Source organism: Nymphaea colorata, chromosome 2 (genome assembly GCF_008831285.2).
Source record: "Nymphaea colorata isolate Beijing-Zhang1983 chromosome 2, ASM883128v2, whole genome shotgun sequence".
In the NCBI taxonomy this organism is placed as follows: Eukaryota; Viridiplantae; Streptophyta; class Magnoliopsida; order Nymphaeales; family Nymphaeaceae; genus Nymphaea; species Nymphaea colorata.
This window is the reverse complement of record NC_045139.1, coordinates 29,350,682-29,376,816: the sequence shown is the minus strand read 5'-3', so window position 1 is coordinate 29,376,816 and position 26,135 is coordinate 29,350,682. Positions and strand designations below refer to the sequence as shown.

Here is a 26,135-nt window from a genome sequence, read left to right as displayed (position 1 = left end):
GATTCATAGGAAAGTATGTCTCATGTTCGTGAAAGGTAACATCCCTGGAGACATATACTCTGGAAGTGCTAGGGTCAACACACTTGTATCCCTTCTGGGTGGAGGAATACCCCAAAAAGACTGCTTTGATGGACCGAGGATCAAGTTTCTTGAGAGTGAGACTATGATCATGGACAAAGCAAACACACCCAAACACCCGAGGGTTCAAAGGCCAGGGATTCTGAGTAGGCCACAACACAGAATAAGGGTAATGACCATTCAACACACGAGTAGGCATACGGTTAATAAGATGAGCACTAGTGAGAAGTGCGTCCCCCCAGTACCTCTTAGGGACACGACATTGAAACATAATGGCTCGGGTAACATTTAACAAATGACGGTTTTTTCTTTCAGCCACGCCATTCTGAGGAGGGGTGTAGCTACAGGATGTTTCATGAATAATACCCTTGCTTCACAAGAAGTCATCAAGGGATTGGGAGACATACTCTCGGGCATTGTCAGTACAGAAGGCCTGAACAGAGGTCTGGAACTGAATTTCAACAAATGCAACAAAGTTTTTGACAATGCCGGGAACTTCACTACGTTCTTTCAACAAATACACGAACGTACATCGGGAGTAGTCATCAATAAGAGTCATGAAATAATGAAAGCCACGACAAGTGGGTACTCCGGAAGGACCCCAAACATCAGAGTGAACCAAAGCAAAAGGACGGTTGGCTTTATTGAACGAAATAGGGTACGAGGCCCTAACATGCTTAGACAACTGACACACTTCACAGGCGAAGGTGTCCAAAGAAACAGAATGAAACATCCTACGAAACAACTTTTTAAGCAACTGGAATGGAAGGTGACCAAGTCTCTCGTGCCAGCGCATAATGGCGGATCTGTCCTCCACGCCAGGCAACTGTCCACTAGTGGCTGAAATCAAAGCAGAAGCAACCTGTACGGGCAGTCTGTAGAGGCCATCAATAGCTGAACCAATCCCAATCTTCTGCCCCATCCCCAAGTCCTGCAGGAAACAACGATCAGCAGAGAAAATTAGATTACAGTGTAGCTCTTTGGTAATACTGCTGACAGATAACAGATTTACGGGAATATTGGGAACATGCAGGGCATTATGAAGACAATATTTGTTCAGTAATGATAAACTCCCTTTTCCAGCCACAGAGATAGAAGAACCATCAGCCATAGACACACGCTGCTGCCCAGAGGTCAACTTGTATTCTTGAAACATCTTAGGGTCCCCTGTCATATGATGAGTAGCCCCACTGTCAACAATCCAATCACCGAGAGAGGAATTACCTTGATCACTAGTAGCAACAAGGGCCTGGGCTAACTTAGACCCCTCAGAAGTAGAAGCATCATCCTGGGTAGACAAACGACTAATGTATGCTTGCAACTCTTTGAGTTGATCTGAGGAGAGCTTGGATTTGGCAACATTGGACGACCCCGAACTAGGCTCGAGCACAGAAGGAGCACGGCGATTAGGAGGAGGACGACCCCAGACGAGACGCTTCTCAGGATGAAGATCCCAACAAAAATCAACAGAATGGCCCACTTTGTTGCAATGGCTGCACCGTCGAGTAGGACGCTGCCCTGTCCCTAAAGTATGGCTCACAAAGGCTGTTGGAGAACTCCACTGACTGGAGTCAATATGCATAATCTGGCGCCATTGTTCCTCAGACTCAATACGAGCATACACTTCTTCGATCCCAGGAATCTCATCACAGTTAAGAATTTGGCTCTGAATGGATTCAAACTCATCACGCAGGCCTCCAAGGAAGATAAAGGTGCGGTCCATCCATTCCTTTTCCCAATACAGGGCATGATCTAAACCACATTTCCAGTCATCATTCACATGATAATCGAGTTCCTCCCATTTAGTCTTCAGGGTGGCATAGAAGGAGACAACAGATAAATCACCCTGTTTAAGAGCATATATGCTACGTTTGATTTGATATGCACGTAAAACACGCTTCTTACGACCATACATCCGTGCAAGAACAGTCCACATATCATATGCAGTCGATTTACGCAAGATCAAAGGTTGAATATCTGCGGAAACCGAACTAATAATCCATACGTTAACCTGGCTATCTTCCAATGCCCAGGTCGGCCATTGCGAATCAGTTTTAGAAGGTGCAGGCTTCTCCCCAGTGATATAGTGCAAGCGACCACGACTGGTTATTCCGATTTCTAGGGCAACAGACCACGAGAGATAGTTATCCTTGTTCAGCCGGATGGAGGTGACATGAACAGGCAAGTTCTCACTCTTGGTATTGCTGCCCGTGTCCAGGGCATCATCAATCTTGGGGATCACCGCGTCAGCCATCTCAATCACCAAAGAAGGTCACAACCGGCGGCGAAAGAGTCACAACCCACGGCGGCGCTGAAAAACGCAGGAACGACAGCAGAAAAAACACAGTCGGCGGCGGCGCTGGGAACGGCGACGACGGCAGTGCTGGATGACAGCGGAAGAGGAAAAAAACACACCGGCGGCGGAGCTGGGAACGGCGGCGGCGGCGGTGTACCTGGAGGGCGGCAGCGCTGGGAACAGTGACAGCGGCGGCGGAAAACACTACTCGCACACCAACGATCTCACACGCGTTGGCTCTGATACCATGTAGAAACACGAACCACAAGGAGAGAGCAGAGAAAGAACACACGATATACGTGGAAAACCTCTGAAAGAGGTGAAAAACCACGGGGAAGCTCTGACCTAGGGGCAAACCGCAACCCTAGGAGAGAGAAAATAATATTCACTTAACTCAACAATTACACGTAAGTGAAGAATATATAGGAGGGAGAGAAAGAGTGCCGCCTAGAGTGCCGAGCCAGCCTCGGTACCCGTGCCCATAGGACCGGGTCCAGATATGGACCCGGTTCCCCATTACAATATATTTTAACAAAAGTAAACATGTGACACGATGCTCTCTCTCCCTCCCTCCCCCCCCCCTTTTTCTCTCTCCTTGTCACAAAGCAATGGCATCATAACTTCTCCCTCTCTAAGTGAAGCCCAAATATACAGAAAGAGTATGGTATGTTTGTCAATGTGATGTGGGTGTGAGACACATCAATTGTCCTTTTAAAAGCAAAAATATGACAGCATGACAGCTATTTAACACTTTTGCAATCAAAAATGTTATCTCTGCTTCTTGTTATTACTTGCATATACCAAGAGAGGTGTATTGTCTAATGACGCCATCTAATGTGTGGAACACAAATTTTGCTGTTTTTTGTTTAGAATACTCATTGTATACTTAAAATGTACCCTACGGTTTCTAAATCTGAATGGATACAAGACCATGAAGGAATGAGGACTTAAAATTGAATAGGGCATACCATCCTAAGTTACTAACTCACTCAGGAAACCATACATCATACTATAGCATATAGGGATAGCTAGGTAATTCCATCTGAGGTTGCTTACAGATAAAGTTCAGGTTCTCATAGTTTGAATCTTGCATGCAAAGGATCTGAGTCTTATATGGAAAAAGGTGATAGGCCCCCAAACTATTGTATTTGTGCTGTATTACTAAAAGGATCCAATAGAAATGCCATTCTAATTCTCATTAATTGTAGTCTCTCCTATAAAATCCATTCCATATCATGTTTGTCAAGAAGTGACATCAGTTAAGATCATATGCTGATCAAATCATGAACTTTTATAGCACTACTTGTGGAATTTTGTCCATCAAAGCATACTTAAAAGTGTACCCTATGGTTTCTAATTCTGAATGGATACAAGACCATGAAGGAATGAGTACTGAAAAATGAATAGAACATAGCATCCTAAGTTACTAACTCAGGAAACAATATATCATACTATTGCATATAGGGATAGCTAGGTAATTCCATCTGAGGTTGCTTACAAATAAAGTTCATGTTCTCATAGTTTGAATCTTGGCATGCAAAGGATCTGAGACTTATATGGAGAAAGGTGATAAGCCCCCACACTATTGTGCTTTATTACTAAAAGGATCCAATAGAAATGCCGTTCTAATTCCCATTAATTGTAGTCTCTCCTATAGAATCAATTCCATGTCATGCTTGTCAAGAAGTGACATCAGTTAAGATCATATGATGATCAAATCATGAACTTTTATAGCACTATTCGTGGAATTTTGTCCATTTTGAGGGCTCCACTGTGGCAACAAAGCTCATCCATTGCAAGGGCATTTCCACATTATTTAGAGAACAAAAAATAGAAGACAACAAAAGGAACATATCAAGCACACCCAGTTGAAGGCACACCATTGAAGCTAAAACAGGTGTAAACTGTATGAAATAAATTCTCACAATTGACACAAACTTGTAAAACCATAAAAAGTTATTATCATTGGTCAGAAGTTCAGTCATACCTGTTCATCCTTAAGTGACAGAAGCTTCTTCTTGTACAAGTCAACATATTTTCGCCGCAGATTGCTGCCAAGAGGAATGTTTTAGGCACGCAAGACTAATGACAAAAGCACTATGCCAGCAAATTCCAGATTATATGGGTAAAAAATATATGATGAAAAGAAATATACATGATGAGAAATTAAGACATAGACCAGTAACAGCTCCACATTATAACCTAGCTGCAAAATCAATCCCAAAAGCTGGATAATGCTGGAGTAGAAGAAGATTCTCCCCAGGTAACTTTCAGGAAAAAGATGAAAATCAATTGATTTTGACAAGACTGCAGCAGAATTTAAAACACAAAATACAGTTCAGGATTGTCATAATTAGTAGTTGTCAAAGATCTGATGATATTGGCATATATATATATATACATATATAATATATATATATATATATATATATGAACTTGCCAAAGACATTGGCCCACCCAAGTCAACACGACCCAAATCTGATCATAACCAATTTTTTATTGTAAAAAATAAAAAGAACACAAAAAGTGGGCCAAAGTAATCTCTCTCTCTCTCTCTCTCTCTGTGCTCTTGGGGCAGCAGAAGCACACCTCCGACTACCAGCTAGACAGTGATGGATGGCATTAAGACTACCATGGCATCCACAACAACAAGGAGAAACATTGAGGAGGGTGTAGAAAAAGAGGAGGAAAGAAGGAAGGACACTCACCTGATTGAGCAAGAGTACGGGTAGTGGTTGCATGGAGGAAGAAAAAGAAAAACTTAGACAGGTTGACAGGTAATGCTAAGGTCTTTCATTCTTCATTCATACCTTTAAACTTTTCTGTTATGATATTTTCCAAAAAAAGGCTCCATTTTTTACAATTTGCAATAGCTTCCAGTTTAATTTTTTTACAAAATGAAAATTAATTTTAGAATTTACAAAAGATTTTAACTTTCTTTGCAGGCTCCTATGTCACACAGGTGCTGATACGCAGCATTTTTCCAAAAAAAATATGAGTGCAAGTGCGTGAGTGTGTATATATATAGCATAAAATATGTAAAGTAAAGTATACATAATGATTATGTCATTGATTATGTGTCTTATGATTAACTTGGTTAATGGTTCACAGGTATCATGTGTAAAGTTACTCTTTCAAAGAGGATAAGTATAACTACTATTTCATTTTTCAAAATGTGACTTTACATGTGAAACTTTGTAACCATCAATCCAATTGATTGGACAGCTTATAATAAAATGCACAGTTTCCATGACTGGATCGCAAGTGTGTCATGTACTGTTACTCTTTCTAGAATGTGGATGACAATTAGAGAACCTGTGTCACATAGGTACGCAGGTTGCCCTGGCGTACCCATGTTTGCACAGCTTTCATTTGACACAGGCCTGGACAACCGGTAAGATATGGGTCAGGACTGAGCCAGACCTAACGCAAATGTTAATTTTTGAAAATTCAACCTTAGAAGCCCCTTCTAGAAGCCTTTTTCCCTTCTTCTCTCCCTCTCTTGGTGGACACAAGATGATTCCTGCTGGAAGCAGCAACAATAGATGGCAGGAGATGATCGGAGATGGTCTGTCAAAGACCATCAGCAGAGAGATAATTTGGCATTTTTTCTCTTTTCTGAATGAAGGGCTTGATAAAATAGGATTTACTACGTAAAACTCATATGTCCCTAATATGTTGGCCTTCTTTTTCTGCTTCTTTCGTTCATCTGTTGTATCGTTGACCCCGCTATTCAGCTTATGTCTATGTCACAAGGATTTGACTAACAGGCCGCTGCACCCACACCAAAGTGGCTGCGGGTGCACAAATGGATGTGGCCCGACATGACACTAGACGCGGTCAACACGTGTCTAGTGCGGTCTGCCGCACTTGTTGTAAAAGATGGTGCATCAGAGGTGCGCCTGACTCGGGTCAACGATGAGTCAGGTGCAGTCAAGACATGCAGAGGACAAATATGTCTGCTTTTTAACGATTTTTTTAAACTTGAAAATCATAAAGCCTTGTCAAACAAGGGTTTCATTCTCTCGTATTAGGGCTTTGTTGAAGCCCTTCAGCTGCCGGACGGCCGACGAGGACTGCTGCTCCTGTGCTTCGTGAGAAGCTCATTTCCAACGACCAACGAAGATTTCCTGTGAATCGTGGTTCTCTCCGGCGAATCGACTTCTTTCCAACAACCTCAAACTAGTCGGCAAACACTAGCTCACCAGCGCTCGTTCCTCTTTGGTTGATTTTCTGACGCCTACCAGACTGGTGCAGTCCCTCTATCCCATAGGGATTCCTTGATATCCGCCTAGTTCAGGAAGGTCCACTCAACTCCCTCATCAACCGATGCCCTTCACACTCTATTTCCGTCGGATTTCATGGTGTTTTCTGGCCAACCTACTTATTAGATGACGAAATTCCCATCCCCATGCCCCAACTAGACGTTCCCAACATTCAATTGAAAAGCCCCTTGCTGATTTACCCATTTTCCCCAATTACTACCGATTCCCTCTTTGGAACATTCTGGAGACTCCAGCTGATTTTCGACAATTTTTTTTGTTTTTCTGTTGTCACCAACTCATCGATGATATCCAATATTTTTGTTTCTATCTTTTTGTAGCTAGCATTTTTTATTTTGTTCATAAGCATGTTAGCGACTGATTTTCCACTTGTTGTGCCTTGCTGATTTTTTTATTTTTGTTTCTATCTTTGTGTTCTTTGATTTGTCTAACTTTTATGTTCGAATCTTACATTTTGTACGTGAGCTTGGTTTAGGATTCTTACATGTTTTTCTGCCATCACATTGGTCATGATAGATTTTCCTTTTTTGTGATCATATGATTTTTTATGGTTTGCTGATGACATTGATTTTAGTGAAAGGATTGAAGATAATCAAGAAATCAATGGAGGAAGACTAGAATGATGAACAGATGAAGACAAGAAAGATGATTTTTTTTTTGTAATTGTTGACTCAGTTGATGGAACCATCCTTAAAACTCTAATGATCTATTAAATTTTGCTGATACATATAACTTTACATGTGCCACCTTGTATACCATCAAACAAGTTGAAGGCTGTGTCACATGGGTGTGGGTTGTGGGTGCCGGTGCGGGATGCAGCAAATTCCAAAAAGAATTGGATGCAGGTGCGGCAAGAGCATACAAATATATATATATACATGTACATGTGTGTGTGTGTGTGTGTGTGTGTATAGTCCTTAGCAGTGACTAGCTTCCCAAGTAATATTATGCATGTAAGTTTCCAAGTCCAACATTTCTTAAGACTTCACACTCACGTTTGACACCATGTCAAGGGCCAAACAATATAAAACAAGTTCTACGTAGTATTTATTCAGTTAGCCTGCAAATCAATCTTGTGTAGAAGCCACCAAACAGCTGTAAACGAATTCTAAAACTAAACGGAAAAATGTCACCAAGAAGTAACTTTTGCACAAGCCTAATCATGGACAGATGAAAAGTTCATTAAGAGGATGTGGCATTTATTGTATCCAAGCTGTCTAGGTCAGTTCACAGCCAAATGTCATGATTGAGAAAGAATCATTTCCAATAGTAGGTTTTATAGGAACTTCACAGCCTTCGTAAAAGTTTTCTAGTTCTTGAGTTGATTTGTACTCGGAATACTAAAGCATTTCTTGACAAAGCAAAATCTTGTCTATAAGATGGCGTTGGATATTTGGAATGAGTATTAATAAAGAACAGTAAACCTTCCAAGATAATCTGCAACCAGAGAAGGTAAACCAATGAACTTTGCCCGACAAAGGCACTGATGATGAAAACCAGTAGTAGGAGAAAGCTGCTGGATGCATGGTTTCTACATAGACACATGCAGCAATGGCACAAACCACAAAGTACAAACATATAGATAACAAACATTCTACACAGAAAGGTGCATATCTGGTACAAAAAACAAACATATAGATTACAAATATTCTCTCAAAAAAGAGAGAATAACACTCATTGGTAAAAGCTACACTTACATTCTCTGACCAAAAGTGTGCCAAGAATTCTTCCTTAATTTTTTACGGACATCAGAGAGAACGGCATTTTGTGCGTAGTGCCACCATGTTATTTGCCAACCGCTCAGCTTTTTCAGTAAGGGATTGTGCCATGGCCTGTATCGACCATACCTGCAATCAACAGCAAAAGTGTCATGAAAATAAAAAGAGGTTTGCCTTAATATGAATCACATGAAACAGAAAACATTCTTGATAAAGTCAAAAAACTTGTCAGAGAGACCCTTTGAGATCAAGAAAACAAGTGTGCTCAATATGATGGTATGGGATTTTCTAGAATCTCAGCCCTTTGTCCAAGTGTGTCTAAAACGATAATCTGAAAGCATGTACAGCAATCCACCCTATAGTACTAAATCACAGTCAAAATCACCATCTTTTCATGGAAGTAATAAAATATTCAGTGAGCACATTGCTACAGATCATCTTTAAACTAATGCTGCATAAAGGTTGTTTCAGAAAAGTCATCCTCAACCTAAATATGGAAGAACTTTACTGATCTTCAGGTTGGGTAGACATAAGGACAACCACAAGGTGGATGAGATAAATGTTACAGCTGCATTGCACATGCCACGCAACAAATGGTAAGGAAACCAACTATTAAATTCAAGGCTAGTAAACAACAAGATTGAGGACAACAAGGCACAAGATCCTTGGCCTGCTAGAGGACAACAGGATATTTTAAAATCCATTTGTTCAATGAAACAAGATGCTGTTCAATCATACATAGAAAAAAGAAGTGAACTGCCTCTGGTAGTACAAAATCTTAAGATAGATCTGATATATCACATTGATATGATGGAATTGGAAAAAAACCAGAGACCTCCGAAAGCTGATTGAAAGGTGTCTTAACTTAGCAAGTGAATCACACAATAGTTTGTGAAACAAGGTTGCATTTCTTCAAGAGAGAGAGACGCATGAAGCTTCTTAGGACTGACCACATTTACCACTAATAAGAAAGAACCCAACGAAATCTACCCAACTGACAAAAGTTTTTGCAAAATTGGGCTTCTGATTTGTATAAGCCTTTTTACATGAACTATGCATTTGTGTGCGTGTGGGTATGAAAAGAACAAATTACTGTGTGTGTCTGTGTAAAAGAAAGGTAGGGCATGTGAACGTGCAAGGGATAGATTTCCTCACGTAGATTATTTTCAGCCACCATAGTTTATTTGTTTAACATGTATATTAGTTCATACTTGCATTTTTTTATTATAGCAAATTATTTGGTCATTGGATGTAGTCCATGCCAGTAGCCATTCTAACATCATTTAGCAGCATTATTCTTTTCAACAAAAATTCTTCAGAATCACGATTTTATGATAAGACATGGTAGAATATCTTATTTTGGGCTCAACAGATACCGGCTTCAGATATTTTTACAGCCTTGTGTAAAAGTATTATATTGCAGAAAAGAAAGAGAAAATAGTGCAGCCATCAAACAATTTGTGTACACAACTCAAACAAAAATACTTCCTTGCTAGCTCTCACCAAAAAAAAAAAAAAAATTGATTGCGAAGAAAGCAACAAGAAGCAAAATGAGTTTTCAATGCATTAGAGCAAAGGAAAAAAACAGTGTCCTCATATCGCTCATTCTTGAACAGAGCGAATACAGAGGATAATTTCAACTGCTTATCCACGATGATGCTTTATGACTCTATCAACATGAATCATTTAGAGGCATATATAATGACAAACATTTGTGAAAGAAGCACCAAATTAAAAATGAGGGATCAACGCACGTAAGAGATTTTTCCTTTCTTTTAATGGAAAAGGGAATATTAATGAAGACGTTAAGAGGAAAAGCTGAACTCACTTCTGGCGTAATCCACCTATTGCGAAGGAATCTAAAAGCATCAAGACTTGCTGCAGCTGGATTTCATTCAAAGAGATAACCTAGAAAAATGGCTCATGAAAATCAGTCAGCTGAGTGGAGTCAAAAGAAGAGTTGATATATCAGTCGAAGGATTATCTTTTGAACAGAATCAGACCAAGAAATTCAGCTCTGACATGACACAGTAATGTGGAATGCCCTTCTCAAACTTGCCGGATTTATTAACCTACATAAATGAAAACATTTTCAAGAATAAAAGCCACTTCCATCTTTTCTAAAGATAGAGAACATTGCTCATCATAAATTCACATAGTACTTAATGGGAAAAAAAATTGTGCATATCACACAAAAGTACAAACAATGGCACAAGCAATAAGGCAGATTAAGACATCATATATTCAACTGGAAATAATCTATAAATATGTTAGATATCGAGAATGGGATCATGGGTCCGGTCCACTGGACTGACCCAATAACATCCATAAATAGGGGTAACAGCCAGAAGGGAGGGAGGGTTATCGCAGACATTATTGGTGATTCCTCCGGGAGGGAATCCCTAACATGGGATTAGGGAGTGGTGTGTGTGAGTTTCTCAAGGGCTGGCTGGTGAAGGTTGGTACTGGTTAGCAGAGGCTAACAATGGTATCAGAGCCGGAACCCAGCAAGCCGCTGCTGCCGATGATCATCTATGGGCCTCTTCAACCGGCGGATGAAATTCCAGAAGACTACATGCTTCTGCAGCTTGGATCGCAGGTGTATGGCATTCCCAGCCCTGCGTCTTGGAATCCAAAACCGCCCAAGGACTATGACGAGTACATTGGTAACCTTGCAAGCTTCAGTTTATGGTTTTGATGGAAACTGTTCATCTTCCAAGGCAAGGAGCAATACCAGAAGTTGTGCATCTTTGAGGGAGTCCCCTTCTGGCCAATCTGGACCAAGGAGCAACCTTCAACGATGGAGTTGGAAGAAGAAATAGAGAGATTAGATAGTGGCTATTGGTGGTTAGGCGTGAAACCAGGAAGTAAGGGGAGTCTATTGCAGTTTTCAGGGCTGAGTTGGGTATCGCCTAAGCACAATCCTAAGGTGGAGACCAGACAACAGTTGATCGAACAAATCCTGAGGAATTTAGAAAAATGCAAACAGAAATGCCCATAGGGAGAAAGCTGCAAGACTGCTGATCGACGTTATTGCAAGCGTGATGAAGGAGCCGATGAAGATGACGCTCAGACTCTGACCCTAACAAAGAAGGTGAACCAAGGAAGCGTTAAAAACTTGAAAGTGGAATGACTACCGGAAGGCAAAGGAAGATGGGTTGCAACGAGAAAAAAATAATTGAAGGAGCATTTGATCATCTCTTCGACCCTATGACAGGGTGCAAGGATGACTTCACATCAGAGACGAGGTCCTTGTACTGCTCCTCGATGGCTCTAGGATAGCGTCTCAGATAAGCAAGAAGCCAAAAATCATCACAGATGAAATCTTCTATGCAGAGTTGAACGAGGTACTAACGAAGGAAGGAGTGGCAGAAGAGAACGCATAGAACTCAAACTTGTTGGGAAGGGGAAACCAGGGGGCATCGACCATGGAATGGCTACCGAAAGAAACCACTGGAGTTTGAACGAGGAAAAGGGGCAGCAAAGGGGGCTGGCAGCAGGTAATCTGTTCATCCCTGCCATAGGATGCAAGGATGGTGACACTAGAGAGCACAAAAGAGGCTCAATAATGCAACCTGAGAAATGCCCTTGGAGTTGAGCCATAGCAACAAGCATCATCGAGAGCTGGATTGGGGAAGGTACCCCATCGCTTAAATTGGATAGATGGAATCATCAACCTTATTTTAATACCATAGTAGATTTTCCATCTCGATAATCCAAAGGGAACATGAAGAAAAGGAACAAGACAAACTAATGTTATGGGCTGAAATCAAAGTTTCCCAATGGGGGACTGTGAGATACTCCTCATCAGACAGACATCTATGCTGCATGGTAACACAGCTAGTAATATAAATAGTAAATCAAGATGCTCTTATTATTACACCTTAACATCTGCATGCCCAGACATCCATGCTCTGAATCAGGAGTTATCTGAATTTTGAATCCAAATCCAGATCTGGCAGCATTATCTCTTAAAATACCCAACCCATTTTCTGGTGAAGCATCCATTGCAAGCTCTAGATTGATCACTCACAAAGAATAACTCATCCAAAAAATTAAAAGGTGCGAAGAGAAACATCTCACTACAGCGAACAATCTTTCAGAAAATGACCAAAAATGTTTTGAATTTCCAATCTATCAAACAAAGAGATTATACATTTTAATATTTTATTGATGCCTTTAAGCAAGATGCTGTTTACTTTGCTGTTTACTGGCACCAGCATCTCCTACTTGATGCATGGCAGCAAATAGAATTGTTCAAGAAAATTGCACATAAATCAATGTCCATCAGTATGAAACGCCCTCTCAATTCCAAAGATTAAAGAATAAAGCAAACCAGCATAAGCATACCATCAAGGAGATTGTCGCATCAAATGGCTTTATTATGTATTTATATTCTTCAATTTCAGGCACTCTGCTACAATGTGACTGTGCACCATGAAAATCTGCAATTGATGAGCTTGAGAAATCTGCCCAAGGGTTCCAATAAATTCCAAACTCTGAAATATCCAGTCTCTTGCAAACTTGACCGCCTCTGATCTTCCTGGACCTAATAAGAAAAGGCAAAACAACTGTTTGTATACCCAATCTCAATGTCCAGCACGTACCAGAACATCAAAACAAGAAGTTTCAAGTGTTTAAAAGCTTATCAACCAAGAAAAGGTATTCAGTCCTATACGAAATTTCATATTCCCAACACAAATTAATGATACCTATGGAACTTAGTTGTTGATGGTGTTACATTAAGATGCAACTGCCTGGCCTTGCCTAAGAAAAGTTACAAATTAGTGTACTATTAAATATTAAATCTGAGATTCTGAATTATGTTTTTTCAGTTATAAGTATTACGTATACTTTATTTTATCTTTTTAAGTATATTTAAGTCTAGAAGATTGAATGATAGTTATTCCAATATCAAACTGATCAAAATGCTTTGAATTTTATCATCGTTTGTATAAAAATCAGACTTCAATTGAATAAATAAAATGTGCATTAATGTATGCCCACAAGTTTTAGATCATGTCAAAGTTTTCCTGGCTTCAAAGCACTTACTACTGATTCTTAAAAATTTCCCAATTCATTTTTGAGGACTTCATTAATCATAACACATACAATTAAATAAACTCACTTCAATCATGACTTTCTACAACAAGTCATAAACATAGCTCATCGTTACTGGTCTAAAATAAACAAAAATTCATCAGAAGAACCAAAACTTTGGACGAGGTGACAAAACTAGCAAGACATGAGACCCTTCTCTTTGGTTTTAAATCTCTAATAATTTTATGACAGTTGCACATTTCCTTTATTATAAAGCGGATTTTCCCCGTTCCCAGAAGGTGACATAATAGTGTTAAGATATGGTTTGGGTTAAGTCATACCCGACCCATTTTCACCTCACGTAGCACATAATGGGCAGTGGCAACTTGTAATATTTATTGTTCTTTTGTGTATTTTATTTGTAACACTTAAGTGTAATTAGTTTAAATAATGACAAGAGGCGGGTGCTCACACCCTAAGGCCCGAATTTTTCTTCTCTCTCTCCTTTCTCGAGCAGCCTCATTCTCCTCTCTTCCTCTCGCATCTTCTTGAGACTCCATCTGGTGGTAATATATCAAAATTTTACAAAGAGAGGGATTTACCGTGACACAAAAATGAGCTTAAAAGTTTTTATAATCCCCTTTTTTGAGATGGAATGAGACCAATACTTTATCCCAAGTTTCTTCCGACAAATTCAAAAAATATGGGCACAAGGATACTATATATATGTGGGTGTGGGTGTGGGTGACTGGAGGACTTGGCATATCCCAGACCACTTAGACCAGGGATAAAGCCCTCTCAAATTGTTGCTAAAAAATGTTTAAATCAAACTGTAAACAGCTTAACATGTTATGAGCACTAATTTAATATAAACTATAAAGTGTGATTTAGTCCAAGTTGTTTTCATGAAAATCTTTTCTTTTTTTCTATAATCAAAATTTTGATGTCACGAGAGTCCCTCATTTTATGATTACTAAAAAAGACACAATAAAACTTAAAAAAAGACCAACTTAATGCATGTTTCTACCAGACCATTCTTAAGATCACAGTTAGATCGCACAAAAAATAGTTAAATAATCCTGGTTATTTTACCCTGACCTAAGTAGCCAGTTGTACAAGGCAAGAATTTTTTTGCGAGAGCTTTTCTCAAAATATACAGTCACGAGAAAATATCAAGAAAATCTTGAAAATGTAAAACTAAAAGAATATAAAGAACAAACATAAAATAATGAGTTATTAGTTTTCTGATATGTTTTTTGCAAAAATATAAATAAATCAGGAAAAATGACTTTTAAAATCATAAAATGAACAAACTGAAAAATTTGCATGCTCAAAAAATATGAAAAAAGTGTCTTCTATTAAGGTCCAAAAAGATCTTGGGAATTGTAACAATAACATCACAACATCTTCATTTTCAGTGATATTCTGAAAATATTTAGATATCTTGCAGATACTGACAGCCTGTCTCAAAATGGCAATGGTATCCAGACATTTCCAAAATATGGAAGACATTTGCCACTGTAATGCATGTTAAAGTTAAAGTTAATAAATGTTCATTATGCTACTGCAATACATGTGTACTGTGTGTCAGTGTATATACTATCAAAATATATAGTACATACAAGTTAAACATGTATCTATTTCTCCTTATTGTATTTATTTACAGCATTAATCTTGCATTTTTTGTTTTGGTCAAATATGGACTTTGACAAAGAGAGCTGACAATTCCAATAGCTCCAATTAGAGCATTTGAAGATGGCCAACAGCCAGCTCGGCCCTTGAATGGTTGTGTAAATAAAAGGTTTCACCTTCTTGTACATCCAAGAAACAAAGAAAACAAAGCAAGGTGGAGAGATATGGCACATACCCAACGGTGGTCCCCTTTGGTCTGGTGTCTGTCATCACAGTGAGACTGGAAAGTCGAAAACCAAAAACGAACTGTCCCTGGAGTCCACTCATGGAAAAGAATATGAATACAATAGAGTAAATTTCTACACAGAACATAAACAGAAATGAACTTCCTAATGCAGCATACTGATTTCCATCTTGCCACTATCCTCAAGAAAACTGACTTTTTCTTGAGCAAAAATCTTTTAGTGCCCTTTCTATTATTCACATGAATTTGACCAGATGGCATAACATTTTCATCCTCCTTCAAGCAACAATCTTTAAACTTGAGGGCAATACGATCATGAGATTTCATTTTCCTTGATCAATAAGCATTCCTCACCAATTAACAGTAACATAAAATGTCTAAACTCCAGAACTGAATGTTTCACCTAAGCAAGTCAACTAAGTCTTATTCATAGAATTCACAAGTCTGACATGAAGAGGGAAAGCCAGGTAGTAGGAGAAAGATTATGTAGACAAAAAATGTCAGAAAAAATGCAGGAAACTTTAGATCCAAAAGACCTAAAATAAGGCCAACATCTCATTAACTATGTAAATGAGAGACCTTACTGCCCCCACATAATTGAATTCCAGTGTGCACTTTCTTTCAAGGAGGATGAAATATAGACAGACAGAATACACTGTAATATGTCAACAGATGGAATTTTAACAGTACCCCCTTGCTACACAATTATCAATCATTAGTTTCTCCTCAGAACTCAACTTAGACTTCATCATGCAGCATGTGCCATGCCTGATGAAAAAGTACTTCACTAATTGTTCTGAGTCTTTTGACTTATATGCAATGTTGTAAAAAGTGTATCGTAAATATCATAAAATATCGTAACGTATCGTAACCGCATCGTTTTTTTTTTTAATAAATCAGAAAATGTAGAAAAAAATTTCAAAAAATTCATAAAAAATCAGTAAAAATCAAGAATAATATGTTCTTCAAAAAAACACAGACTCATAAGTCATAAGGTCCAAAAGTCTATGAGATACCACATCAAAAAACAAGTTTTAGATGTTGTGGATTACATCACAAGATGATAATGAAATTATGAAAATGTTCAATGTCAATACATATAAAATGAAAGCACTCTCGACTCTCATTCATAATCTTCATCATATTCATTCTCATCCTCATCTCCATCTTCTTCTTCATTTTCATCTTCACGATTTAAAAAAACCCCTTTCCTCCCAACGGGAATCAGCCACCCACACACAAATTCATGGTTTAATCGATGATTTCACTTTGAAAGTCGATGATTTAATGATAGAAATCAATGATTTCCCTCCACGGCGGCACTATCTCTAGGTTAAAAATGAAGAATGGTCGGGTTTTTATAAGAAAAAATCGAAAAAGAAAGATTCCACCCCCCCCCTTTTTTTTTAAATCAGCCCGTATCGTACGATACGAGGTGTATCGTACCGTATCGTACAATACGGGGCCCTGTATCGTATGTATTGTACAATAAAAGTACGATACACCTATTTACGATACGGGGGGTGTATCGTATCATATTTCCTAAACGATACGATACGTATCGTACGATACATACAACATTGCTTCTATATTTAAACAAATTCTTGTGTGAAATCACTCAGATTAAAAAGAAATGATTTCTTGATTCTTATATTTGATAAGATCATTACCTGAAGATGAAACATATAAATGACCAATTGTGCAAAAAGTGTGTCCAAAAAGTATTGGAAAGGGAATAAACTTACATCAGAATCAGTACTTGCATCAACAAAAGTAACATGGAGCCGCTGAACGGACACCTGAACATTGTCAAGTATCTGCAGAGGGCAAACCATAAGCAACATGAATTAACCAGCCACACATTGGTCCACCTCAAACATCAATACAAAAGATCAAACAGAAGCACCAAGTTTGCTTCTCACATGCTAGAACTGTACAGGCATAAATAAAGCAAAACAAGAAGTACAAACTGCCCTTCGGATATTTACAGTGTGAAAAAAGTAATGTTTGAGCATATCACGTACCTTGGCAGACATGTAAGATATAAAGGACTGCCCTGATTGGTTGTCTGGCACAAAAAGAAAAAAACAATTATGTGCAGTTCTCTTTTTATATGTTGTATGTACACAAAGCATTCACATGTGCATATATGTATGTATGTACGGATGTATGCATGTATGTATGTATATGTATGTATGCATGTATATATGTATATGTATGTATGTATGTCTGTATGCATGGATATATGAAAAACTGAACAAAAACATCTTTATGCACTTCAAAATTTCAAATACCATTGTCCCAACAGCCTGGTCAGTTTAAGAAGGAATGTAACATTTTCCTTTTCTGTGACTTTTACTGGGGTATCACTTTATTCTTTCTAGGTAATAATGGGCCCACAATAACATCCTAAAGTGGATTGGTTGTAAAAATAATTTTGAGAAGTTTTGAAGGGTGATAAGCTTGTGTTCCATACTACTGGTCCTGGTTCGATAACTTTTCAGGGCACAAAGTAAAGCTGGTGACTGGCACAAGCAATCATATTCACAGACCAAGGGATGAAACCCTAACTATATCTAATAGGAACAGTCATAAAGTATCTTGGTGGGTTCACATCTGCCTTGGAAACTACAAACCCAAAATACATACAAAGGCCACAAGATTAGCTTGGACAGTCTAGCGAAAGCTTAGTTTGACCACCAGAGCTATAGAACGATGGTTCAGAGAGGAGTAAAGTAGGCTTCATTAGCATGTGAAAGCTGTGTATCAGGACAGCCCTCTCATTGAACCTACCAAAGGTCCAAAACCATAGAAAAACTGGTAAAATTCCAGTCAGCATAATCCAAACCAGGGAATTAAAAGGAAGAATGCACAAACAGAATCCTGATGCATTTAAACAGATACAAGTTTCAAACCACTAGAGCTCAAAAAACTAAGTAACAAGAATGAAAGTGAAGGACTTGTAGAAAGAAGAAACCAACTTCTTGCAAACCCAAGAATTCACCAGTCTACAATTCAATTTGAGGGATATCCTTTCCATATGCTCAACTTCTTAGTTCAAATTACCCTTGTAATGAATATTCTTCTCAGAAATCCATTGGCAGGTTTTTCTTGTAAGATTTATTTCTCGAGATGTTATTTTCTTCTAGAAATCATGAGAAAAATATAGTAACTTTGAAATAAACATAAAGGATGCATGAAATAATAGGTTTTCTAGTCTTTTAGATAATAAGAGACAACTATAAGAACTTTTTGAATACTGTGAAAAGAAAGGAAAAAAAGCATGCATAAAAATATGCAAAAGAAACCTTTATTAGGAGCCTCAGAAAAAAACATCAGGAATGTCTCAGCGTATTTTTGTTTCTTTGAGAAATATATGATATTTTTGAGAATGTAATCACCTATTAGCTGGTTTCAAGATGACAAGAACATCATGATATCTTCAAAATACTGTAGATATATTTTAATATGCATAAGACTCACCAAGAGGCATAAGAGATAGCTTACATGCATAGAGTGATTAAAACATTGCTTCTGCTTTTCTAGTGAGAACTCATAACCTTGACAACCAAATCTGAAAAGGCACTAAAGCAACTCAAATCTGGGAAGGTACCAAAGCAACTCACCACAGACACGCCTTGTTAATTTTGCAAGCTCTGCAGCAGCAAGCTTGGCTTTCTTTCCAGCAAATTCACGGCTTTCCACTGATTCAGGACTCCACTATGATAGGCATCAAAAGCAACAAATTTTGGTTAAGAAGTTAAGCAAAATAAAGCTAATTGGATAGATAAATTCAGCAAATTACTCATACTTCTGAATCATCTCGCTGAGCTGTACATATGAAAACATCATCAAGACTAATTATGATAGGGTCCCATCCAAGCTTTGTCCACGGAATTTTGATGCACATCCTTCCAATCCTCCCTGCAAGCAGACTAAAGTTTTAAACAAGCCAAATTTCAAAGAGTTCATAGCTCACATAAACAAGAAAGACATTATTATAGCTACCTAAGGTGAGCAAACCTATTGACATAGTCAATAGTTACTTCACCAACATGGTTGCAGCTAACATTTGGCAACTAGATGCCTCCAAACGAGTGCATGTCTATGTCAGCTATCTTGGTTTGTCTTGGTTCAGAAAATCAGAAGCTGTAAAATGGTCATATGTTTTCCTTCATGTAAATGGCCAGTACTTTTTAATTTATAGTTAAGGGCATTTTTTGTGCTTTATTTGTCACAAATATCGTTCTCAGGAAAATCTCAGCGAAATTTTTTTCGGGTACCTTTTTGGCCTAGTTGTTCTTCTTGGGTAAACCTCAGGAAAATCTTGACAATTTTTTAAAAAATAAAAATAAAAAATCATAAAAAAACCTCAAAAATTAAAAAATATTAAAATTTATGGAAAATCACAATAAGTTCGTAATAAATTAGTGATATTTTCATTTTTGGTGAGATTTTGAAAATCTCCGGATTTTTTCCCATTTTATTCATTTTATTTGATTTTTCTCATAAATATTGCGAGTACCGAATCAGCTGCCTTATCTTTCGTACCAACTATGAGGAAGTGTTTTCCTCAACTGGAATTTTTTCTTGTTGAATTTTGCCCTCCGTATCTTTACTCAGCCATAACCACAAAAGCATAGGATGATGGCACGATTACATCATATCATTTGGAAGAATCGAGGCAGTATTAAACAGCATGTATGCCTTTTTTCTCACGTTATACGGTACAGGCTAAGATAGCAACAAGCTACATAGCAGAAACTCTGTTGATTAAAAACATGCTGAGGCCCCTAGGTCTACCTAGTCACTTAGGCTGGTTGTTTTTAGGCAATCTGCCATACGTCTTGACTTCAAAGTCAAAAAAACTAGGGATAAACTTTTCAAACTAAAGTCAGAAGTGGAAGGACACAAAACATAATAAAAAAAAAGTATTAAACCACAATAAAATAGAGACCCATTTCATTAAGGCTAAGGTGAGGTAAGACAATTTGTTAAAAACCGAAAAGCAATTGCATGGTGATGTAAAGCAAAATTTTATGTGAAAAAAAAAATCAACCTCTCTGAACAGGGACATAGACAACGGAGAAGCAATTTCTTTGACAGCTATATTGTAGTTCCACACACACATTTGACAAGAAAAACCTACATCTACGGCTTGTGTCCAAAATCAACCTCTGTGAATGGGTGCTGCTGACTGCATTCGTTTTTCTTTTCTCTTTTTTTTATTTTTTTTCCTTTTCCTATCTTTCCCTCTTCTTTTTTCCCTCTTCTTTCTCTCCCCCCTTATTTTATTTAATAAACACTGAATTTTGTATGAGATTAAGGTAACCTTGATAAAAAAAAAGTTTAAAATATAGACAAATAAAATTACTTATAAACAAATAACACATATATGTATATATATATATATATATATATATGCTCTCGCCACACCCGCACCCAATTTTTTTTTGAAACTTGCCGCATCTCGCACCGGCACCCACACCAGTACCCGCACCCCACACCCATGTGACATTGTAAAAGTGAGAAAAGCCCAAGCAGCTGTACCAAGCTGAGTTGACTTGTCAAGACACAAGGAAGACCCAAAATGATTGTATTGAACTTACCAAGTTGGTCAACTATGCATCTGCAGATGAAAAACAAAGCAGTTTAACCAACAATGCATATGAATACCAGGTAAATAAGCTTTGATCCTCCAACAAATTATTGCCAAGTAGAGACCCATTCCCATTGAGGTTAGGCGAGTTAAGACATTTGTATTTGTTAAAAACCAAAAGACAATTGTATCGTGGTGCATAGCCAGTTTAATGCAAACAGAAAAGTTTGTCCAAACATGCAGATAGACAATATGTTAGCAATACTCTGACAGCTTAAGTATGGTAGTTCCTCGTTTTAAAATGGAAGCACAGCAGGTAATGAAATGGGGAAGTACCATTTTTTATTGCAAAGGGCAACTGAAGATAGTCAAATGCCTCAAGTATAAGCTCAACATTCTCTAGGACCACCTCCCCTGCACAATAATTTATAATTAGATAATATAAGTCAAAAGAAGACATGATTACTTTGGATGGAAATGTACAACAATTAGCCAATTTCATAAGTGTGGAAGCAACATCTTAATTCAACTGTTACTACAGCCAAGTATTGCAACATTCATTGTTGATCACTGCATTCCCAAATCCACCCAAAACAAATGCTAGCCACCAGATTCCAAAACGCAACCAGTAAAAATCACGACTGTACGAACAATAAGGCATTTAAAACAGAGAGATGTGAGCAACTTGCTAAAAGAATCTAACCGGAGCTTTGTTGCTTCTGAGAAGAAATAATCTTACTGTGACACAAATAGTCAAGTTTTGTCTGCAATAAAATACTTCTTTTCAAGAATTAGAAGTGTTTCAGTTGAATTATGTCCATACTAAAGCCTAAACAACAGATGATTTGCGATGGACTATCAGAGATGCCAAATGACTTAAAAGGATGAGTTGCCAATATCTCCATCGTGAGCAATGGGTTGATATACAGCTTTTGTTGGGTATTGTAGTTAATAGTAGCGCCCTTAAGTCTATAGTGAATCCAACAGCTTTTGTTGAGCTCAACATGAGTTTCACTTCAGCTCAAATGAATCTACTTTGTTCCAAGAGCCTCAATTGGTTGAGTCTCCCACTTCCATTCTTTCACCTTTCCATGAGGCTATTAAAAGAGAAAAGCAGGGGAGATATATAGGCTACTACACCAGTCTCCTTACTAAAAAAGGAGGGTCCACCAGCACCACTCAAATCCAAGAACAATAAGATCAGGAAACGGTACTCCAAAGGAAATCAAGGAACCACAGCATGCAATCAAACTACATTAGCATGACTGAAAAAGGACCATGAAGGCTAATTGGCTGTTTTATAGCTGAATGGAAATAGGAGAACCGGAGAAGGGATTCACTGCTCCTGCTGAACATAAGTCCCACAAAGGTGTATCAGACACGGGTCGGAGGAATGTAAGGAACAACCTGCTCCTCATCTCGAAACTACCCTTTGAAGCACTCTATGGAAAATCATTGAAAGCATACTCTTCTGCCCTCGAGACCCCCTTCTCCACAGAAAAAGATAAGTTGATCCGGAATTTCTTTAGAATGGCTGGCAACAAATGCCAGGCATCAGTTACAGTTGATTTTTATTCTTCTTCACCTTCATTTTTCCTTTTACTGTATGTTTCTAGCTTTTTTTTCAGTGTTTGTTCCCTTCCCCCATCCACGACAGGCTATCCTAAGCTTTTTCTTCTGTTACTGGGTCACCTTACTGAAAGGACCGGGAGCAAATGAATTGGTCTCAGATGACTCCTGTTCTTCCTTTTCCTTCCCTCATTTTCTCTTTTTTACAGCTTTCTTCTTCTTCTTCTTCTTCTTCTTCTTCGCTGTGATGAGCAGCATGAATCTTTTCCTTTTGTGTATTTAGAGCAGCCAATGAGTCTTAGTGAAGGGTTTCAAGTGAGTATTCTTCTTCACCTGATTTTTTCCCTTTTCTGGATGGCTTCTTCCTCCTTTGCCTTAATTTTTCTTTTGTCTATGCAATACACCTCTGCAGGCCATCCTCTAATTCTCTGTTGTCCTCCTTCTTCTCTCTTTCTTCACTCATTCTTTTCCATGGTGTTGCAGGGATCTGCCAAGCTGGAAGAGTGGTGTTAGTTTTCAGGCGAACCAATAGCCCATCATCTTCCCAATGTTACTCACTGCTTTCATTTTGTAGATATAAGAATATACATGACATGAAAAGTTACGAGAAATTGCAAACAAGTATTTATGAATGACATGAGAATTGAGTTCACAGGAAACAATGTTTTCTGGATCTGAAATCATACGTTAATAGTGCTATATGACAAGAAAATTTATTATTTTTCTTTTCATCCATGAAAAATAACTTATCAATTCATGTCTGAATACTTATCAGCCAAATATATGAGCGTTATATATATATCCAATTACAGCGGTTCCTAATCTTAGTATGGATCAATTCATTACAAGTTTTTATGTATATGTCAAACTTAAGGTATTGGTCAGCTTAACCATCAGTCAATCACACATAGGACAATTTATTTGAAGATTGCTGTTCATGTGAATCAAATACTGAAACAAGAACACTTTGATGGAGGAATAGTGTCCCAACTGATCCATACAAGATGCTCTGGATACATTGTTCTTTTGTCTTTGTGTCCAACAATCAAACAACATCTAAAGAATCACAGTCACAGAAGAAGAAAAAGGCAAAAGGTAAGGAGGACTCAAACTCGCCTTACCTTTCCACAATGCAATCTTGAATTGCTCCCTCTGCAGACCTTTCACATATCGGCCAAGATAGCCCGAGAGCAGCTGATGTACTAAGTTCTCGAACATGATAACTAATTCATACAATCAGAGAGAGAGTTATTTTGTACCTCAACAAAATTTCACAAAGTAATCTTCCGGGTTACTTTAAGAGATCAGAGTGTGAAACATATTTGTGGTCAATGTTTATAACCTATTGTTGTGATTAGTTTTAACATGGCCAAACTTTTTTATACCAAACACCTTCAACTCCTTATGACCATTCAAAACTTAATGAACCAAACTGCCACAATGCATGCATAGCCCTCAATAGCGTTACAAACACAGGATGAACTGAGAAAATACAGTGTAATCGAACATAGTCCAAGTAACGGACCCACATGAGTATGAATTACAACAGGAGCCTAGTATCAAGACAATTTGCCGTTTGGGTGGTGCGCAAAAGCAATCAGTTCCAATATTAAGTTTCCAATATACATAAGATATCTGTCAAAAAAAATACTATATCAGACCATCATCTAGATATGAACCAAATCTTTTCAACATTAAGAATGAAAGAACGAAGGTTAATACCAACTTTTTTGTTAGTTGTATAAAGGATGTATGTGTGAATTTGGGTCAGAATTACATAATTCTCAAAGAAGCAAACACCAACTTAACAATCCATCATTAATTCTCTAAACAACAATGATAAGGTGGTGTGATATATCTCAAATAAACGTCGTGACGAGGAATTCCACCATGTTTGGATGTCAGCCATGTTCCGCCATATGTTGTCAAAGGCTCCCCTAGGCATGCACCTAGGCTGGCTAGGCTCCCAGGCTTGCCTGATCGCATAGGCTAGCTGTCCTTAAGCTACCTACCACTTGAAAATGCCTAAAGCATCACTTAGGACACCTAAGCTCGACTACACTTTTTCCATTAACTACCCAAATTATTGTTCTTTTCTTCCTTAATCTTCTTTCTTTTCTTATTTTGAGACAGCTTTTTTCCTTCTGTTTTTTTTTTTCAGTTTTCTCAGTTTTTGTGATTCTGCATTAGAAGTATATGTGCATGCATGCATGTGTTTCTACTTTCTACACATGCACTTATTGTGACAGTTTGACATCGCCGGTGGTGAAAACAAAAACCAACAACAAGAAGCATACGATCATTTCCGACGACAGCGAGGGCTTCTTTTTCAAACCCTCTGCATCGAGAGAGAGAGAGAGAGAGAGTGACAATGGAGAGAGGAAGAGACCAAACAACTGTTGGTCGAGAACAGTACCGGAAAAAAAAGCACCGGAAAAAAATGTTGGCCGACGTTTACAATGGTCAAAGCTGTTTTTTCTGGCGTGAAACAAAACCAAAAAAAAAAACGAGACCTACTTGCGAACAGTTTGGGTTTTCTCCGCTTAGGGTAAGAAGACACTGCCGTTCATTTTGCCATCCCCCAGTCACCGGTCGCCAGCCGCCCGCAACATAGTTTCCCTCTATCGGTCGACAGCATGAGAGAGAAACTGAAGACGATAATGAAAAAAAAAGAACCGACACAGGTTATTTGAGAAGGTCGAAAGGAAATTTTGTTATTCCCCGCTACTGGATGATTTAACAATAAAAATGTAATGAAACACGAGTCTAAAAAATCCATAAATTCTTGCATCACCAAAACTGGACGAATCCTTCCCCATGATCACCAAAACTACCAAAAAGATAATTAATTTCGAAAGGCATACAGTGGCTACCTAAATAGTACACAGAAACAAAAGATCATACCCAAACAGTACCTAGCCAATAAACGATTTATGAGCACGCATTTCATCAAACATTTTCAATGCAACAAAAAACTTAGCAGCAGTTAGCAATAAAAGGGCTCCACCAGACAACGCTAAACAGTCTGAAACTGGAAGAGCAGTTCCCAAAGGAACAACTAGCGTGCACCCATGATCACCAGATGACTAAGAAATATTAGCAATCCGATCCAAGGATCGTCGGCTTCTGGAATTTGGAATTTAGACTTCTAAACCCCACTAGCAAATCAACCGCCCATGCCAATCTAGATAAGCAATAGGACAAAAAAATCACATGCCAGAAATAACACAAACATATGAAGCGAGTACCTGTAGACCGCCGGTGGCTTCCGCTGCTGCTGCTGATGAAGGAGGAGGCGCGCTTCTGCTGGAGACGGTGTCTGCTGCGGAGGGGGAAGGCGGAAGCTATCCGTTGCGAGCTCGTGAAATGCCCTAACGGGCAGGAAAAAAAAAATATCCACGGATAGAAGTCGGACCTCGCGAGGTCCGACTTTTTCCGCAGGCAAGAATCTGCAGTGGAGGTCTCAACAGGGTCGATATTTTAAGCGTGCGTGACAAGTCGGGATGGAGTCTTCAACTCGCAGACATTTGTCTGAGCTCTACAGCAAAATCCGGCCCCATCAAATGAAACCTCAATCTCCAATGCTTCTCCAAGTGGATAAGAAGTTCTCACCCGAACAAGTTTGTGTGGAATATCTGCGAACAACAAAGAAAACGATTGGAAAATAACAATCAGG

General features: G+C 38.5%; 1 protein-coding gene across 8 annotated transcripts in view; it reads right to left on the bottom strand.

Moving 5' to 3' along the window:
* LOC116247732 (uncharacterized) overlaps nt 1–26,135 on the bottom strand; it is a 74,267-nt gene that overhangs the window by 47,512 nt on the left and 620 nt on the right. For 5 of the 8 annotated variants that reach the window (XM_031620009.2, XM_031620008.2, XM_031620015.2 and 2 more), the window contains 13 exons: nt 25,708–26,094; nt 23,581–23,682; nt 21,227–21,304; nt 19,103–19,215; nt 18,918–19,011; nt 17,316–17,359; nt 17,037–17,108; nt 15,283–15,359; nt 12,726–12,924; nt 10,379–10,447; nt 10,204–10,283; nt 8,355–8,504; nt 4,362–4,425 (listed from right to left, as the gene is read on the bottom strand). In XM_031620009.2, the coding sequence (XP_031475869.1) occupies nt 4,362–4,425; nt 8,355–8,504; nt 10,204–10,283; nt 10,379–10,447; nt 12,726–12,924; nt 15,283–15,359; nt 17,037–17,108; nt 17,316–17,359; nt 18,918–19,011; nt 19,103–19,215; nt 21,227–21,304; nt 23,581–23,677 (1,137 nt within the window). In that variant the 5' untranslated portion in view covers nt 23,678–23,682; nt 25,708–26,094. Of the gene's footprint in view, nt 1–4,361; nt 4,426–8,354; nt 8,505–10,203; nt 10,284–10,378; nt 10,448–12,725; nt 12,925–15,282; nt 15,360–17,036; nt 17,109–17,315; nt 17,360–18,917; nt 19,012–19,102; nt 19,216–21,226; nt 21,305–23,580; nt 23,683–24,976; nt 25,108–25,707; nt 26,095–26,135 lie in introns of all 8 variants that reach the window. The other 3 variants (XM_031620010.2, XM_031620014.2, XM_031620018.2) reach the window with 3 other exon arrangements.